The sequence below is a fragment of the Pelecanus crispus genome, chromosome Z, assembly GCF_030463565.1.
Source record: "Pelecanus crispus isolate bPelCri1 chromosome Z, bPelCri1.pri, whole genome shotgun sequence".
NCBI lineage: Eukaryota > Metazoa > Chordata > Aves > Pelecaniformes > Pelecanidae > Pelecanus > Pelecanus crispus.
In genome coordinates this window covers 70550669-70568652 of record NC_134676.1, presented here as the reverse complement: position 1 = coordinate 70568652, position 17984 = coordinate 70550669, and the positions used below count along the sequence as shown (strand labels likewise).

General features: G+C 51.2%; 1 protein-coding gene across 1 annotated transcript; it reads left to right on the top strand.

Moving 5' to 3' along the window:
- Positions 1-11455: 11455 nt before the first annotated feature.
- Positions 11456-14515, top strand: SPINK4 (serine peptidase inhibitor Kazal type 4). The gene is made up of 4 exons (XM_075727161.1): positions 11456-11522; positions 12507-12541; positions 12864-12976; positions 14461-14515. The coding sequence occupies exons 1-4, from the start codon at positions 11456-11458 to the stop codon at positions 14513-14515; spliced, it is 270 nt and encodes an 89-aa protein (XP_075583276.1).
- The last annotated feature ends 3469 nt before the right edge of the window (positions 14516-17984 follow it).

The window sequence follows — 17984 nt, the reverse complement described above, 5'->3', positions numbered from 1 at the left end:
CAAAGCAAAAAAGGCCACGAAACACCTTTTTTGTTGAATGAATGGCAGGACCCCAAGCAGTGCCGGCAACAGGGCCCTCTGGAGGTCTCCAGCCAAACACCCTGCTCAGAGCAAGAGCCAGCGCCAGGTGAAGGCAGCTGTGGTTTTGTCCCGCTGAGCCTTGAAAGCTGCCCAGCATGGGGATCTCCGCCTCTCTGGTGCCCTGCCCCAGAGGTGAGGATGTGGGGTGGGTGCAGCTCCCACGTTCCTGAGGACAGAGTTTCCTCTTGTCCACCACCAAGCCATCAGAAGTGCCTGGGCAAGCAGGTCTGGGCACCATCCAACGTCCCTCAAAGTTACACGTGTTTCTTAGCAGTGGCGAGTCCATGGGCCTGGAAATAAACCTCCTTGGAGCTGCCCTGTACCACTGCCTCAGCCAGCAGCGGTGATGGTGGGAAGGTTTAGCATTGTCTTCGGTAAGAGCAGTGACAGTCAGGAAGCCAGTACTAACCTTGCTGTTCCCCGGGGAGCTGCAGGCACCTTGCTCACGGCTGACTGGAGAGGGGTCAGTGGGCACCAGTGACTCACAGGGTAAGCGAGACTGACAGCTGACCAGGCAAAATCCTGCTGGCCCTCTGGCAGACTTACATGTATCTGGTTAGCCCCATGAGCCTCAGAATGCTCCACGGATACCAGGTGACACTCAAGTGGTTTTCAAGTGAAATAAATAACTCCTGCCAGTAGTCCTTAATGCTACTATTTAATGTTACTGTTTATTTTGTCTCATGAAAGCAAAGTTACTGCAAGGAGAAGTGAATTTACTTTCTTCTCATTGGTTAAAACTACTTCCTAACACACGCATGCACCACTCCCACTTCCCTCAGCCCTCGTGGTCTGCTGACTTCAGCGGCCTCCAGTGCTGCTTGGTGGGCCGCAAAAGTACCGGTCTGTGGAGCTGGGCTCTCATCCAACATGTTTGGATGCTCCTTCAATCTTCATTCAACGACTGCTCACAGGTACTCTTCCAGATTAATATGCCATCTGTGGTCTTTGAAGAAGTGTACCGTGTCCCACCCTTTGACCTCCGACAACACCGCTGTTTCTTGGTCTCAAGACTGGTGCTCTTCTGTGAGATCAGACGCTGCATGTGGCTGCTTCTCTTGGTTTGTGTTAAGGTTTGGACCAGCTGGACCTCACCAGATCGATGTTTTGTCATGGGATCCCCATGGACTACAACTGTTCAATGCTACGCACAAGCAAGTGCACACGCTTACTACCGGCCATGGTGAAAACAAGCAGGGCATGGTCTCGATTTGTGATGCTGTGCTGAGAGAGCAGAAATAGGAAGAAAGCCCAGGAAATATGGCTGTTGCCATCTCATCTTTAAGAACCGAAACAGCGATCTCCAGGAGGAATCTTGAATCTGGACAAATCTACCTTGCTCTGGGACAAAGGAATTTCATTTTTCTGGCAGGACAAGGAGTTCAGGTCTTAGTGTCTCTTTGCCCATCCAAGTGGCTTCCACTAACCATCTGAAAGCTCCTTCAGAAGATGGGCATCGCTTTTGCCATGAGAAAGCTCAAGGAGAAAGAGTTATCCTGCAGTCAAGGTGCATGACCAGAGACGTCACTTCCTCTTTTCTGTTCCCTTACACATTTCCCAGTTCTTTCTGACACCTTCTGCAAGTCAGTCCAATCGCCTTGTGCTTAGGTTAAACCACATGTGTGAGCATCATAATGACAATGCTGGTATCCATGACACTAATGCCATGACTGCTGACTTCTCAGGCAACATTCAACCAAGGACCTGCTCTTAAATTACCTTCTTCAATGAGCAAACACAGCTTTCAAAGCCTCCAGGCTCTCCAGACATCTTTTATGGTTCAGTTACCAGAATGTGACTCAGCAGCAATACCCAGCAATGTGACTCTCAGCAGACAACCCATTCTTCAGAACTTCCAGGCTGGTCCAGAGTTTCCATGTTTCACTGCTGTCAGCAAATACCTGGGCTTGTGCTAGTAAAATTTGTCTTTGCTTTCTTTCAGCTTTGAACTGGGCACTTGTAGGGAAAGTTCTCTGTGGTGCATTGAGAGTCAGACCTCAATTGTGACTCAATGCAGAGTCAATTTGATTTCCCGTGACACTATTATATACGTCACATCTTAAATTTAGCAAGCAATAGCAAAAAAAGTTATAGCACAGCGTTCAGTACAAACATCAGAGGGTTAGGAAGTGTCTAATGTTTTTCCACAGGTCCACTGTAGCACCCTACCATGAATGCCTGCTATGTTTTACATGAGTGGTGTAAAAATATTGCCATTTTTTCCATGGCACCACTATCTTGCTCGCACTCAACATGGAAGTAGAGTGGGGCTTTGTGACAAAAGAAGGTTCTGTTGCAGCCAGGGATCATTTGCACTCTGCACACACAAAAGCATGCAATCCTGTATGTATGGGTAAATATAGGTATATAAATCTAAGTATGTAGCAGCACACCTATTTTTGGTATAGAGGTAAGATGTCTTTCTGAACCTGTGCATGAGGAAACAGAAATACAGGCCTTAAAGGAAAAATGCATACATGCATGTCCTTAGGCAAGATCCAGCTGCACACGCTGCATGTCAGCCCTCTCCAGCTTTTCAGCATTGCAATCTCCACCTCAGCCAAACCTGTGAAGAAGAGTCCTTGGAGATCTCACTTTACCAGTCATACCTGAATCAACTTCTAGCTCCCTGGCTTCATTGTGGTGGTGGTGATCTTTTTCGGTGAAGCTAATTTTTAGCCTTTTTCTCCCTACAAAAAACTGCTGCGTGACTATACTGCTTTGCTGCACATGAATACATCTGGCCATCCATTGTGCCTAATGACTTGTAAGTCTGATTTTAATCAAATTTGGCAGTTGGAGGAGATCATAAACATCCAAAATACTTGCTGAAACAAGCCATCAGGGTGCAACAGAGTGAAAGTTCACTGGTAATGTGGCGAGACATTTGTAGCTAGGTGTATGAGGGAGAAGAGGGAGGTTATAAGCCCTGTATTCTTAGAAGAAAAGCAAAGTTCTCATGGAGCATGGCAGAATCCAGCAAAGGATGTGAATATGTGCCAGATGGGGGTTTATGAATCCTGCAGCTCATGGAAGGATTTGTTTCAGTGTGGTCTAGCTTTCCAGGTCCATGCTGAGGTCACTGTTTTAGGCATGGGGGTAGCACCAACTGCTGCCACAGGGCAACCACTCCTCATCTGAAGAGCAGTGTGTGGTCACCACCAACAGCGCAGGGGTGTATATCCACATGGAAATGCCCTGTCCCCTGGTCCACAACAAAACGTGGCCACTCCAAGCACGTGGCCTTGTGGAGTTGAAGGTGGCTGGGACAATAGAATCATAGAATCATTTAGGTTAGAAAAGACCTTTAAGATCATCCAGTCCAACCATTAACCTAACACTACCAAGTCCACTCTAAACCAATCAAGGGTAGACTAGACTAAATCATGTCCCAAAGTGCCACGTCTACCCTTTTTTTGAACACTTCCAGGGATGGTGACTCCACCACCTCTCTGGGCAGCCTGTTCCAATTCTTGACCACCCTTTCAGTAAAGAAGTTTTTCCTAATTTCCAACCTAAACCTCCCCTGGCGCAGCTTAAGCCCATTTCTTCTCGTCCTGTCGCTAACTCCATGGGAGAAGAGACCAACACCCACCTCACTACAACCTCCTTTCAGGTAGGGGTACAGGAGCTGGTCTAGCCCTTCTCAGTATCTCTGTGTCAAGCCTCGCAAGCCCTTTTCTGGCCAGGGAGGGCACAGAGAAACACAACCCTCACAGCAGCTCTCCTAGCACCTTACCCCAAGCTCAGCATACATCATGTTGTCAGCTTCTCCAGGGAGAGTGGGAATTTGGGCTTGTGATCCCACTCTCCAGTGTGGTCGCGGCAGCCCTGAGCATCCCCGGGGAACAGCGGCAGGCCCCGTGTGAGCAGCCTCGGATTGCACTGGGGTGATGCCCACAGCCCTGGGCTGCTCAGAATCATAGAATCATAGAATCATAGAATCGTCTAGGTTGGAAAAGACCTTTAAGATCATCCAGTCCAACCATTAACCTACACTACCAAGCCCACCTAAACCAATCAAGGGTAGACTAGACTAAACCATATCCCGAAGTGCCACATCTACCTGTTTTTTGAACAGAAGAGCAAAAAAAAACCCCGTGCAGCGCAGCTCCCCAGGGCATGAAAGCGGTGCCCGCGGTGAGCACGGCTCAGGCAAGGAGGAGGCAAGATGAGAGGTCGGAAGGTAAGATCGGGACCTGGGGAAGGGCCAGATGAACGGCGCGGGTGAACAGCGGTGGGGGGCAGGGGGGCCGAGCCCCCCGCGCTGCGTGGGGCGGGCCGTGCGTGGGGTGTCCCGGCTCACAGCTGCCCTCTGCTGGCACCGGGCTCCCCGAGCGCTGGTGACGGACCCCGCCGGTGCTTGCATGCTCCAGGCTCCAGCCCCTGCACCCTGCTGGGCAGCTACACTCTTGGGTTAATTTAGTGCAGCTACCTTAACAGAAACGCTGCTTCCAGGAGCGCCAGAAATAGGCGCCCTCTCCAGCGGCATGGGATGGGGGGGCCCTCTCTGAGGTCACTGCTCCCTTCAAGGCATGCAAAACCCCAGGGATGTCCCCAATGTCTGTCCCTCTCACCTGTCTCTCCCTCACTCCGGGGCATGCTGAGCAGGCGGGTGGGCGAGCATCACTGGTGTGCAGTGCCGCACCAGACAGGCACATTCCTCTGTTTTCTTCCACCGCTGTCATAGCAGCAGCGTGGAGCTGTGCATTTCTGCAGGGCAGGGCCCAGAGGCAAGGGCACGGCTCCGTGCTGCCTGCAGGTCACCCTGCCACAGAGCCATGAGGCTGAGTGTCCCAGTACAGTCCTCCGCTCTCAGGATCCTGCTCCCCGAGGTCACCGCTTGCTGCTGTGTGGGCTGCAGAGCTCTTCTGCCAAGGCCCTGGTTTAGGAGGAGGGTTAGGAAGAACCGACTCAGCTGGAGGACAGGTAGCAGGCAAGGCAGGCAGACAGCAGACGAACAAGTGAAGAGAGGCAGAAAGCTCTGGACATCCAATAGCAACGTCCAGCTGCCCTTTGCTGAAAGCCCAGAAGAGTCAAATCAGGGACAGCACTGTCTCCATGGAAAGAAGTCGCATGGGGGACCAGACAATGAACTTTGTCTACAATTTGCAATGCTCATTACTTGAAAGAAAGGCTTGAAACTGGTCCAGCTTGGCAGAGTGCAAGACTCACATTTGACATCATCTTACAAACCTGGAAGTCTTTTTGCACGGTTCCTCTTTAACTTCTGCTGCCAACAATGAATCAGTTTTGTGGGGTGATTTTGCATAGTGCAGCAATTTAGGAAGGGTGCCAAGCAGCCCTGAAATAGTGGGTGCTGACATAGACCAACTCCTGCTAACTTCCTTGCCTCCTGAATGGTGCCAGCAGGTCCTGCTGCAGACTGAGCATGTTCCATACTTGTGACAGGAAAGGTGCATGTATCTGTATGTCCTTACCAGCCTTACAGGGCTGATACCCCCTTTCATTTCAGTTGTAGCCAATCCAGGGACAAATGCAGGTGTGCATCTTTTTAACTGGATGGTGCTAAGCTGTGTCTCATGTCTCAGGTCCCATTTTGTGTGCTCACCTTGGCAGAGAATTGAGGATAATCCTCTGCAAGAGGCACACAGTCAGGCCTGTCAGAGCACAGGGAGGTGCCTGTAATGCTTCAGTTGTGTGTGGGTTGAGGAGTACAAGAGAAAAAAATAACTTCATCTGCAGAGAAACTCATCACCAGGCAAGAAGCTGTATTTTACCTACAGTTACATTCATCTAAGTGAAGAGAAACTTCCACAATTTCTTAGTTACAGTCTTTGGCACTTTTAACCTGAATGGTTCCTTTATAGCTACACATTGTGGTAGTGCAGGTATGGTGCCATACACAACCCATTCTAGCCACCAAAATAAGGTTAAATGGGCCTTGCCAAAATCTGGCTCCAAAGACAGCTCACGTTGGGTCACTGCTGCACTTGCCCAGTTCCTTGCAAGGCTCATCTTCTGTTGATTTGGGTGGCTCCTGCTGTAGTACTTCCTATAACATACAGCCTGAATCATGTGTTACAGCAGTTTAAACATAAATCCATTACAAGGGTGCTCAGGCTTTGTGCTTGTCATTATCAGCAGTGCATTTCTTCTTTATGCACTGCTTTGCCTCCTGGGACAGACAGCAGCAAGAATAGCATCTGTCCAGAGGTGCCAGGACCTGGCTGGGCCCTTGAACAGTGTATTTTCCGGAGCAGAATCTGGGATGAAGGTTATGCACAAAAGTGTGGTTTGGTGCCCCTGTTGAGTGCCACAGGTTCATGAAGGAGAAACTTTGCATTAGCATCTAGCTACTCAAAAGTAAGCTGCTTGGAGTGCTTCTAGTTCTGCTCTGATCCACCAGTACAGATCTAGATGGCCATAGTGTCAGAGTGAAAAATAAAGCAAAGATGTGAGTTAACAGATGATATTGATACCTCAACATAAATGAGATGTTTCAGAGAGAATTTTGCAGAGCAAAGTTCACTCTGCAATTTTTAAGAGGAATGGAAGCCGAAAGCTGCAGGAATCTGCTGGAAGAAACAGGATGGGTTTCACTGGGTGTGACAGTGCCCTTCTGTTCAATGATACTTATTGTGGCTCCTTCCTGGTGTTAATTGATACATACCCAAGTAGTTAATAGGTCATTTGGAAAAAAATGATACCTGCATAGTAAGTGGGCTTTGAAGTCAGAAATAGCAGGCAACCTCAAGGACACACAGTTCTGCTTTTAGTATCTATGTGTAAGACCCGCTTCTTCCTTCTCTGGCAATTTAGCTAAAGGGAAAGTGCTGACCGGTGTGTGTGCCTGCACATTCATTGTATAAACAACGCACTGGAGAGCGTTTCATTCCTTGAATTTTCTTCAGATGGATGTTGCACCCCTGGACATGTAGAAGAAAGTGGAGAAAAGTGTGAATGTTACCAGCAGTGACATGGAAAGTTGGCCAGGCATGACCAGGTGAGCCTGCTGCCAAACATCCATGCAAATGCAGCATCACTGAACATCCCCTCAATGCATGGAGAAACAAAAAGACTTCCCTGATTCTCTTACATTGCATCCCTCTTTACATTAATTCATCCTGGGGTAGCTCTGGGGGCTTCAGCAACTGGCAGACTGGGAAGACCAGGTCTTCCTTGCAAAAGCCAAGGGACATCCTCAACAAATACTTGCCAAGAGCACCCGTCACTTTGGAGGGGAGAGCTGGCACATGTGCTACCTGTTTTCCTCCAGGGTGGTGTTAAGTGCAGGATGATGACAGCATTCAGTCCTACACAAGGTGGAATCAGCAATGCTGAGAAAGAAGAAGGCATAAAAGGCTGAAGCCCAGTAGAGGTTTGTTTATCCAGAAACAAACTCTAGGGAGAGAGAGAGACTCCAAAATCTGATTTTTTTGGTAAATTACAGTGGGTGCAAGTACCCAGATAAACAAAAGTGAACATTAGTATGCTTGGGATAGCTGATATACCTACCCCTGCTGCCAGCATCCAGGTTAACCGTGTCAGCTCAGAGTAGAAGGGTACAGACACACCACGGTGCCAGCCCAACTAGCTCAGATCTCTGCCCACCCAGCCCAGATACACAGCCTCATCCCCTCCTTTACGCTAGCATGGTGGCTTGGTTTACCCCATGGTGAGCATTTACTGGGGAAAAAGTAAATCCATGGTTTTCTGCAGTTTTATCTGCTGCACTGAGGATGTGGATACCCGTCCCTCATGTGGAGATGTGGAAAAAGGAAGGTCAACACCATTCTTAAGCTGCCAAGGAGCTGCAGGGCATTTGCGGTTCGCAGATGCATTCAGAGCGTGTCTTGCACTCCAGAGGTCTGAACAGGCACAAGCAAACCCACGGGAGAGGAGAGGCAGGTGTCCTTGGATCGGAGCGAGCTGCAGCAACTTCTGCCTAGCTACGCAGCGACTCCAGCTGGCAGATGAAGCAGGGGAAAAAGGTGTGCAATGGATGCTCCCCCTAGCCTGCTGCACCTCTGAGGTCCAGTGCACAGCCTGGCTTGGTGGGAAGCTCTGATCTTCTCCAGATAGATGCCACCTTGGCCCTGTCCCCTCTGCTGGTGGGAGTGTCAGCAGGCAGGAGGACTCATCAGTGTACTCACCCCGTCTTGCGCTCTTGCAGCCAATGGTGTGACTGGGAAATTTTTGAACCATCAAAGAAATAATGGGTGTTACTCACCTCCTGCCACATGGGAGTATTTACCCATGTAATAAAGAGAGGAGGGAGGCAGCCGAAGGCGTGGTCTGTATCCAGAAAGTCTGGCAAAACTGCCGGGAAGTGGTGATGGCTGATCCCTGCCCCAGTTAAGCAGGGAGGCCTCCTCAGATGTGAGGTTTTGGCTCCCCTGTATATCCAAAGGAAAACCTCTGTTCACCTGCATCTCTGCTTTTTTTGCATGCAGAGGAGAAGAACAAATCAGTCCTTCTCCCTCCTACTCATGGGGAGACATCAGGGTGAGTGGAGATGCAGAATGGATGCTATCATCGTCTCTGTAAAACCCATCTGGAGGCAGGGAGGGAGCAAAGAATGAAAACAAGTGTGGTACTTGCCCTCCTTTTTTTGACTTGCTCCCTCGTGCAATGGGAGGATAGACTGTGGGCTCTGGGCTTGGGCTGCACAAGGAACTGTGTACCCCTGCTCCTGGGGTACTCCAGTGTTTGTGGGTCCCTGGCATTTGCTGGCATGCAAAAGCACTGGGAAGAGCAGCAGAACAGGAGTTAAAATATCAGTGTTAGCGCAGCAAGCCAGAAGGCCAAGAACAGCCATGAAATCCAGGAAAGGCAGCAGATAACAGCAAGGAACTGGTAGGTGCTGGGTGGAGTGGTGATGACACCAAGGCCACACCACAGATAAGGCCACCAGGCAGGTGTGGAGCAAGAGCGATGTGATACAATCTGCCTTGGCATCCTGACTTCCATGCCCAGCCAGATGGCAACCCTGCAAACAGTGCCATGGCCACCTGCGAGGCCAAAGTGTCGTAAGGGCTCACAATGTGACAAGCGATCCTGGGTGGGTGGCGTGGACACGGGCAGGTGGGTGCTGGTGAGTGTGTGGGAACAAGTGCAAAGGCAATGCCACGAGGGAACAAGTGTGAGATTGGTTTTGGAAGCAGAAATCCCCTTCCTTCCTTGTTGCCGCTGCCTCCAGTGGAGTTTCTCTGCCTTGCTGGTGGTGAGATGAAATGTCTGCCTCCACAGGCAAGCCCAGGACCTTTACAGCTGCTCCTCCTGCCTTTCTTGGAGGGCTGCGGCTGGCGGGAGTGCAGGGAGGAGGCAGCAGAGCCAGGATCCTCGCTCCTGCCCCAGGAGAAGCTGGAGGGGCGTCCAAAGGCAGGAGTCCCCAGATGCAGGGATCCCCCTTGTACCTGGCCCACCAAGGATGGAGAGAGCCTACCTCCCTGCTGGTCTGGGTTGCTCATCCTCTGCGGTAACGTTTCTTTCCTAACTACTGACCTGAACATCTCAGGACTGCAGTTTGTGTCTACTGCTTTTTATTCTGTCATCTGGCACTACCAAGAAGAGGTTGGCTCCATCAACTGCCCTTCCAGCAGTTGTAGGCTGCTATCAGATCCCCCTTGGCCTCCCCAGTACTAGACTAAACAAGCCCAACAGGCCCCCATGTGCCTCAGCAACAACTGCTAGTGCAGTTAAATATTTACTTTAGTTGAAGGATTTCCAAAGTGGAATAATAATAAAAGCCAAAGGTTGTTGAACTATGTAAACTCTGTGAAGAGGGAATATAAGACATGTGCACAGCCACCTGAGCAGAGTGGAGAAATGGTTCTGCAAGGGGAACCCTGAATCAGTCACCTTCCCCCTTCCCAAAAACCTGGTCACAGCCCTGCTGACTTGGGTAGAAGGACCTCCCAAGGGCAAGGATGGAAGCATCCTCGTGCAGGGCTCGTACCCCCTTGGCCATGGGGGGTGCTCATTAAGCCATTCACTCTTGTCTCAGCTGGCTGGGGCCAGTGTGTACCTTCCTAAGACTCAGGTAAGGCTGTGGGGAAGAAATGTCCCGAGCATGGTCATGATCAGCTCCTCGGCAAGTGCAAATATGCATGCTGTGAGTGTCTGGAGCTCTCCCAGCCTGCTGGTGGTTTCTGTAGGACACCTACCCCCTGCCCTCCCCTTGTACACACAGCACCTCTGACCTGCTCCCAGGATGAAGGAGGCCCTCTGTCACTTCTGGCCCAGACTTCATCTCAGCAAGTCTGTCCCAAAGGATTTTTTGGTCAACAGTGGTCTTCAGCTACGACACCAACTTTCCACCCAGTAGTCCTCTTTTCCATCCTTCACCCTTCACCAATTGATTTTGATTCACCAGAGGAAGATAGGGACGGATGTGGAAAATTCAGCTTCTCAGAAAGAGATGGTGAGGATGCTCACACAGCAAGACTGACATCGAGCGTCCAGTCTTGTAGGCAAAGTAGATAGCATCTTCTGGGGTGGTGATGCTTGCTTTTCTGTGGAGTGGGCGTCTCTTACCACTGAGGATCCTTTCCGGCCTCTCTGAACCCCTCCCTGCTGTATGTGACACCTCTGCATATTTAAACTGGGTATCCATGCACACAGCCCCCTTCCATCACACTGAATCTTATGATAAAGATCATTTTGCTCTGTTGATCTCAGCTGCAACTGTTTATATGACCAAGCTGGTGAGCAGAGCAATGTATTAAACCAGGCACAGGCAGTGGCTGCACCTGCAGCTCCCTACTCCCACTCAGCTGAATTTTGTTCCCTCCAGCCCCTCTGCATCCCCAGCTTGTCCCATCCCACCCAACGACAGGGTGGGCTTGCCGTAGCATGACGGCAGGCCTCCTGTGTGTTTGAGATCCCCCTCCTGGCGTCCTGCCCAGTGCGTCAGGCAGCTGAGTTATCTGCCTGGCTGGGTCTCATGGGATAATGCTCAGGCCACAGTGCAGCCACCCAAATCAGCCTGAATTTCCTGGTTTTTCCATGTGAAGTCTCCCAACCCAAATAGAGATACCTGCCACATATATGACGAACAGCAGCTGCAAAGCTGGAGGGATGGTTTGGGCAAGTTACACACAGAGGTAAGCTGGCTGGGTGGAGCAGAGAAGAGCAGCATTGCCCAATTCAGACTGCAGTGCAAAGGGATTGTAAAGCAGCCTCCAAGTGCTGGCACCTGGAGCTGGCAACTGGCACTGGGGTGGCTTATCAATTGCATGAGAGCGTCCAACTGATCTCTCTAGGTGCACAGTCCAGCTGTTCCCAGCGCAGATCAAACACTGCTCAAAATGCTGCTTTTCCCAGCCCTGCTGAGATAAGCTGGTACCCTCCCCTATAAAGGCAGCCATGAGCAGAGCAAGGTAAATGAGCGCGTGTGCCTGAACTGACCATGCCTGCGAGGGAGCTGGTGGTGGTGGTGGTGGTGGCGGCACTGGTGACTCTCATCGCTGCTGGCGGTAAGCCTGCTCTGCTGCCAGCAGCTGCCTCTTCGGTGGTGGGCTGGGAACCACGGAGGGACCAAAAATGGGTGGGATGGCAGAAAGACCCAGACACTCTGGTTTGGAGAGGAGGTGAAGAGCGCAAGCAAACACAGTGGCAGCTTCATCGGAAGAAGGACTGAGGCAAACACACCACAACTTATTAGCAGTTCGGGGCAACGGTTACGGTCTGGTTCATCGCCCATATTGCATTTGGGAGAGGGATGGAATAGGCGACAGCCTGTGATGCAAACGGGAGCCAGGATCTGGGAGGACAGCATGTACATTGCAGTGGCAGCTACTGTTGTTCCAGCCTCTATGAAGACCTGCAAGCCTTTGCAAGAGTACTGCGTGCTCAGCATATTCAGTTTGGAAGCAGCTGTTTGTAGGCTCTGGAAAACTGGTGCTACCTAGGTGCATGCAGTGGTGGTCCTGCAACAGCCTGCGTGTGAGCCCTTATGCTCCCAGGACATTTGTGCACAACACAGATGGGCTGTGAACTGTTACTACTGCTCTGCCTGACTACAGAAAAGGAACGCACTGAATGCAGCTCTCCCTGTTGACTGTTGTCTGGCTGTGCAGCATCACCCAGCCCTCTGAAGATACCCCCTGTCCCCATGCAGCACTGCATGGGTTCACATTTCCTGGGATGCGTTGGGTGCTCTGTGGAGCTCCTGGTCCAGACACTGCCAGAGAGTGCTGTTGGGAGAGGGATTATGGGGTGGGAACAGGTGTTCCCAGCTTTGTCCCAGCTGGCTCATCTGCGGCTGGAGGCAGATCTGTGCAGGTGGCATGCAGCAAACTGATCGCCCCTCACGAAACTCAAACAATGGATCTGGGTCCTGAGTGGGCCCTGCACAACCCCACCTTCCCTTTGGTTTGGACGTGACCCTCTGTTGATGCCTCATGCTCCTGCCACCGGTCACAGGTGTGCCACACTCACAGGTCTCTGCTCTGTTTCAGGGGCAGAGCTGAACGAAGGGAATGGCCTGAGAACGGTAGGAAGTTCCTATTTTTCCTTGTTCATGGCTTGAGATGGGATTTAATACCTGGTGTGCCTGGGAGAAAGCCTGCTCCCAGCAATCATCCCAAGCTGGGTACTGGTGCTCCAGCATCAAACCCACATCAAAGCCCAGGTTGTGAGTCCCACTGAGGGTTGTGGTGGCCTCTGCTCCCTGCTCTCCTGTTCTGTGCATGCCCTGCCCTGTTCGGGGCAGAGGGAACCAGGTTGCCAGTGGCACTTGCTCCTGCTTGGGTGCTATGGGAGGAAGAGAGGGTACTGCTGGCACTGAAATGTGTGCTGTGGTTTCTCCTTTCCAGCCAGTGTGTGGAGACATGGTCCAGCTGCAGGCCTGCCCCCTCCTGCACTTGCCTGTCTGTGGGAGTGACGGGAACACCTATGCCAATGAGTGCCAGCTCTGTGTGCAGAAAATGTAAGCTCATGCCCTTTGCAGAGACCTCCAGGGGTCTAATTTTGGCCATCTGAAACTGAGTGCTTGTGAAATACCGTCATTCAGGCTCCCCGGTGCCTGGGGAAAGCCATGGCAGATGGGAGGCACACGTGTTCCTGCTAGCAAAGTGGAAGAGGACTTTTTCATGTCAGCTGAGCTGGGCGCTGGGCTGTGAAGCCTGTGAGTTTCACCCTCCTGAGCTGGCACAGCCCGCGGATAGGTGCAGGCATACCCCCAGCCCTTGCCTGCAGGTTTCTGCCCTATCCTTGGCACCACGTTTAGTGACTACTGTGCAGCTGCAGTGTGAGGGATTTAGCCCATTGTGTTGGCCGGGGACTAATCCCACAGAAGAGCTGAATATTCATCTGTTGGGTCATCTTGCTAAATCAGACCACCGTGTGGCTGCATGATCAGCAGATCTAAAAGGTGAGGTCAGGAGTGCATGGCCAGGGGACCCTCCAACATAAGTGCCTGCAAGCTGGCAACAAACCAGACGCTCCGTAGAGGATGGGAAAAGGTCCCACTGTCTGTGCTGCCTGCAATTAGAGAAGGGAGAGTTGAACTTAGATGGGCAAAAAGGCCAACTAGGCACCTAGTCTGGACAGTCAAACAGCACCACTAAGTCCTTCAAAGGGACATCTGCGAATGCAGATGCCCAGTTATGTGCCTCATGGCTCTTTTGGCAGAACTTCAAACCACAGGTACCACCATAAACTTGAGGACTAGGGCAACAGAGACCTCATGAGAAACACAAGGGTTGCTTTGGGGCAGTGATTTTATCCAGGTTGGGAAGTGATTGCCTAAGCAGGGTTTCCTGCTAGAAACGGACCGAGGGTAATGATCAGGTTGAACATAGGTCAGCAGTGCACTTGCATGGCAAATAACACAAACTCTGTGCTGGGCTGCAGGGGAAGAGGGATGACCAGCTTGTCAAGGCAAGCAGCAAGGAGGTGTGTAGGAGCTGTGTCTGGCTAGTCTGGGAAGGGGAGGCTTGGGGGGATCTAGCAGCAGCATACGGTTGCAAATGGGATGGAGCCACACGCTTCTTGGTGGTAGCAGGTGATGCAACTCAGGGCATCAGCCACAAGCATCAGCCCCAGAGGGTGCAGGTTGGACACAACCCCTTCCCCAGGAAGGTGGTGCACCAGGGAGGTAGACGGAGGTCTCCATCCTTCAGGGGGTGGTTAGGGTGTAGACAGAGGCATGGCCACCATAACCTCACACTGGGGACAGCCCTGCTGTGAGCAGGTTGGGCTGGAGACCCACCACCTGTGCTGCATGCCCAGGGAGGGGACATCTGTGGGCCAGGATGGCTTGCAGCCACCTCAGCTTTTTAGACAGGAAAATGAGCAAGCCAATTTTATAATAGTCAGCCCCCTTCCATGGGCTGGACGGGAGCCAAAGTAAGACTTGGGGAGTATTTTTTTTTTGAGCTCTTACTCTTTTTTTTTCCTATGTTATTCTAGGAAAACCAGGCAAGACATCCAGATTTTGAAGGACGGGGAGTGTCAAGATATCTGAGCTTTCTGGTAGCTTTCCTGAGCCTAGAAACAGGTGATTAATTGATCCTGTGTGCTCTGTGCTGACTACACATTTAAGTTAGTGATGGTGAATAATAAAATGACATGCACAATCTTATTTCAACAGCACTTTTTTACGCAAGGCTGAGAGAAAACAGCACAAGCCATTTCCCACAAAGGGCTAGTAAAAGCGTAGTCAAAACATTGATTTCAAACACACATCACAAAACAGGGCTCTGCACTGTATTATTTCACCGCATTCCTGTGAGAAAGGCCACGCGGGAGTAGTGAGAAACACACAGATCCCGGTGAAGAAGGTGCCAAACAAGTGCTGTTTTTTTTCTGTAAGAGGCAATTTAGTGAAAGGAAAGTAAAGTTTCTTCAGCATGGGAGAAAACTCCCTGGCTCTCTACTAAAAACCACCACTTCCAGAGCTGATGTAAATTGAAAATAGTAACATCTGCACTTCTCATATTAGATGTTACTCAGCTTTTTATCCAAGAGCCTTTCACAACAGGAATCAGCCCAGATAACACGTGGGAGCATGGAAAGAGCCCAAGGGGAGACTCTGAACACAAGGGACCTTGGATCTCTGCTCCAGCACTTGAGAGCAACTTCCAAACTGAACTAATTGCCCAGAAATGTTCTCTGGGAACTGCAGGTTCCCAGCCAGTTGCCACATTTCAGGTCTAGGTTGCTCCTGGTGTCAGGGCAATCTTTGGGACTGTGGCAGGGCATAGTCCAACCAAGGTAACAGTGTAAGTGTGCACCAGCAGTCGTTGGGGCTCCCCCTGCTCTTTCATCTCCCACTTCTACCAGACCGGACACAACTTGGCTTTCACAAAATACTTGTAATGAGGTTGTACAAATTGGCTATGTGAAGGGCTCCCTTTGCTCGCAGTGCCAGAGATCAGAGGGCATTGACTAATCCAGGACTTGCTTCCTGAATTCAGCTCAGTCCTGCACCAGATGTATTTCCACTGAATGACTGGTTGAGATTTCTGATCACCTTTAGCAAAGCACTAAGTTGCTTTGAAAAGTGCTTCAGTGTGAATTGAAACCCTCCAAGGACAGGTCTGTGCTCACTCAAAGGGGATCACGCTGTTCTGGCTTGCTACTATACTCACATGACACATTTGCAGGCATCTGGGTAAGGGTCCGGGGTGCATCATACAGTCAAGTGAGCTCCCTGCAGTCAGCGACCACCCTGTGAGGGTGGGAGCTGTGCCAGTGTCATGGCTACTGTGCTTGGCGAGCTGGCCATGCAACCCATCCCCACACACCTTCTCCAGTTCTGCACCTTCCTGGAACCACCAGGTGGGACACTGCAGCACTATAAGGCACAACAAAGCCACTGCTGATAGATTTAATGCTACAGCTGGAAATAGTAATGAGGAGCATAAAACAGCCATGCTTGGTCAGATGGGGCATCCATCTGACTCAGCCTCCACTGTTTTCGGCCCAGAGACAGCTGCTGTCATTAAAAGCTTTTCTCTCATGGAAAGCTCTTCCCCAGGTTGAAAAGTCCTAGCTTTGCTAGTTGCTCAGAGTTGTCCAGAGCTTTGATCGTCCCTGTTTTTGTTCCCTGGACCGCTTCCACTTCTGCAGAAGAGGGGACACAGTTTGCCCACCTGTCCATGGCTGCTGCTATTACACCATCTGCTCATTTGTATGAAGGCTCTGCAAGCCTGTTTGCCCCCTTCCAGTCCTCAGGTAGTGAGGGAGAGGTGGTCTGGCTGCACGTTGCTCTCTGTGTTGCCAGTCCGTCTGTACAGACCTGCAGATGGTGTCTCCCCTACACGGTAGCGGTTTTCAGCCCCAAAACACTTCCATGGTGAACAACCCATACGCATTGCTCATCTCCCCCCTGCAGTTTTCTGCTCCTGCTGCTGGCAAGCCAGCTGCAGGCAGGATGTATCCGGGCAGCTCCATCCCAGCTCTCTGCCAGGGCTGAGGGGAAGGTTATGCCCAGCATAGCATGGTGCATAACTGGGACCCATTCTTCCCCGGGGAGACACTGGCATCTCAGCCCCACACAGTGGCTCGAGCTGCGCAGGCAGAGCAGCTGCAGTGTGTCGCTGTATATCCCCTGAGAGCCATGTCTATTTATTTGCAGAGGCTAGGAAAAACCAACACAGACAATTTGGGGGCTCTTCTGAAGAGGGAAACCACATGCCTCCAGCACAATGTGGAGTGTTTATTCAGAAACTGCAGAGCTAAAGCACATATTTGTGGGCCAGACCTGCAAGGTCAAAGCGTGGGCAGCCTCAGGACAGGGTCAGTGTTGACTCTACATGCAGTGAATTCAGAGATACCCGTCCTCCCTCGGGACTGGTGGATTTGCCTGTTTATTTCACACGGCTCAAGAGCAAGTTGCAGACTGAGGGGAGGCGAAGGGAGTGATTTAACACTACCACAGACCTCAGGAGCCAGTGCAGGATGGATGGATCCAGCCTGGTCCAGAGAGCCTGACTCTGAAGCCTGGCAGATCTGTATCTGGCAAGGTCAGGTGAGACTCAGGAGGTAGCTGGTGGACTGCAAGGCACCTGCAACGCACTGGTCTGTGGCAGTGGGGTATGCACATGGATTTGCACTTTTGCATACAGTATTGCCTGTTGAATTTATCCATCTGTTTCCCATCTTTTCATGCATCAGTCAAGGCAGGGGGAGGAAGGGATTACCTGCTTTCATAGGAACCATAGTTCGTCACACAGAGCTACTGGTAGTCCTGCTGCTAGAGAATCATGTTGCAACCAAGCAAGTTGCCCCCAAACCTGTCTCAAGTCAGGGAGTGAAGGACAAGCCTGAAAATTGCTTCTCTGTCGTTGTCATGCAAAACAAAATGGGCAGAAGTGCCCTGACACCCTGCCAGAGCGAGAGCGGTGTAGCTCTCCCAGCTGCCCGTGTTGATCCCCCAGACAACCTTGGATTCAGGGCTGCATCCCTGATTGCAGGGAGGGATAGGCAGGTGTCTGGATATTGCCTTGCAGTAGCAATGCCAGACAGGGTAAACAGAGATACTGTTGAGGCTTGTAAAGAGCTTTGACTTATACATAGGTCCAACGCCTGGTGTTGCTGTGTCTTCTGCAGTGATAGCAGTCCCAACAGTGCCAGGAGACAGGCCTGGTGGCAAGATCCAGCCCTAGGTCCAGCTGTCCTTTGGAAAAAGCATTCCCAGGGCTTTTAGGTAGTGAAAGCCATGTGGGGGACCAGCACGGTGAGATGTACCCAAGGTTGGGGCCGTTCCGCTACCGAGCAGCTCCAGTGACATTTGAGGAGTCTGTGACACTGGAGCTGCTCAGGTTGCTGGACATGTGGTTGAGCTCCTCCAGGTCCTCACTTAGGAAACTGGATGCATCCGAGAAGGTGTCCCAGGGCTAGCTAAACCAAAATGTGGAGAGAAAGGGGAGGGAAGCAGCACCTGGCACACTGTAAAGTTTCTGGCTGCAACAGTTCATGCAACTGAGACT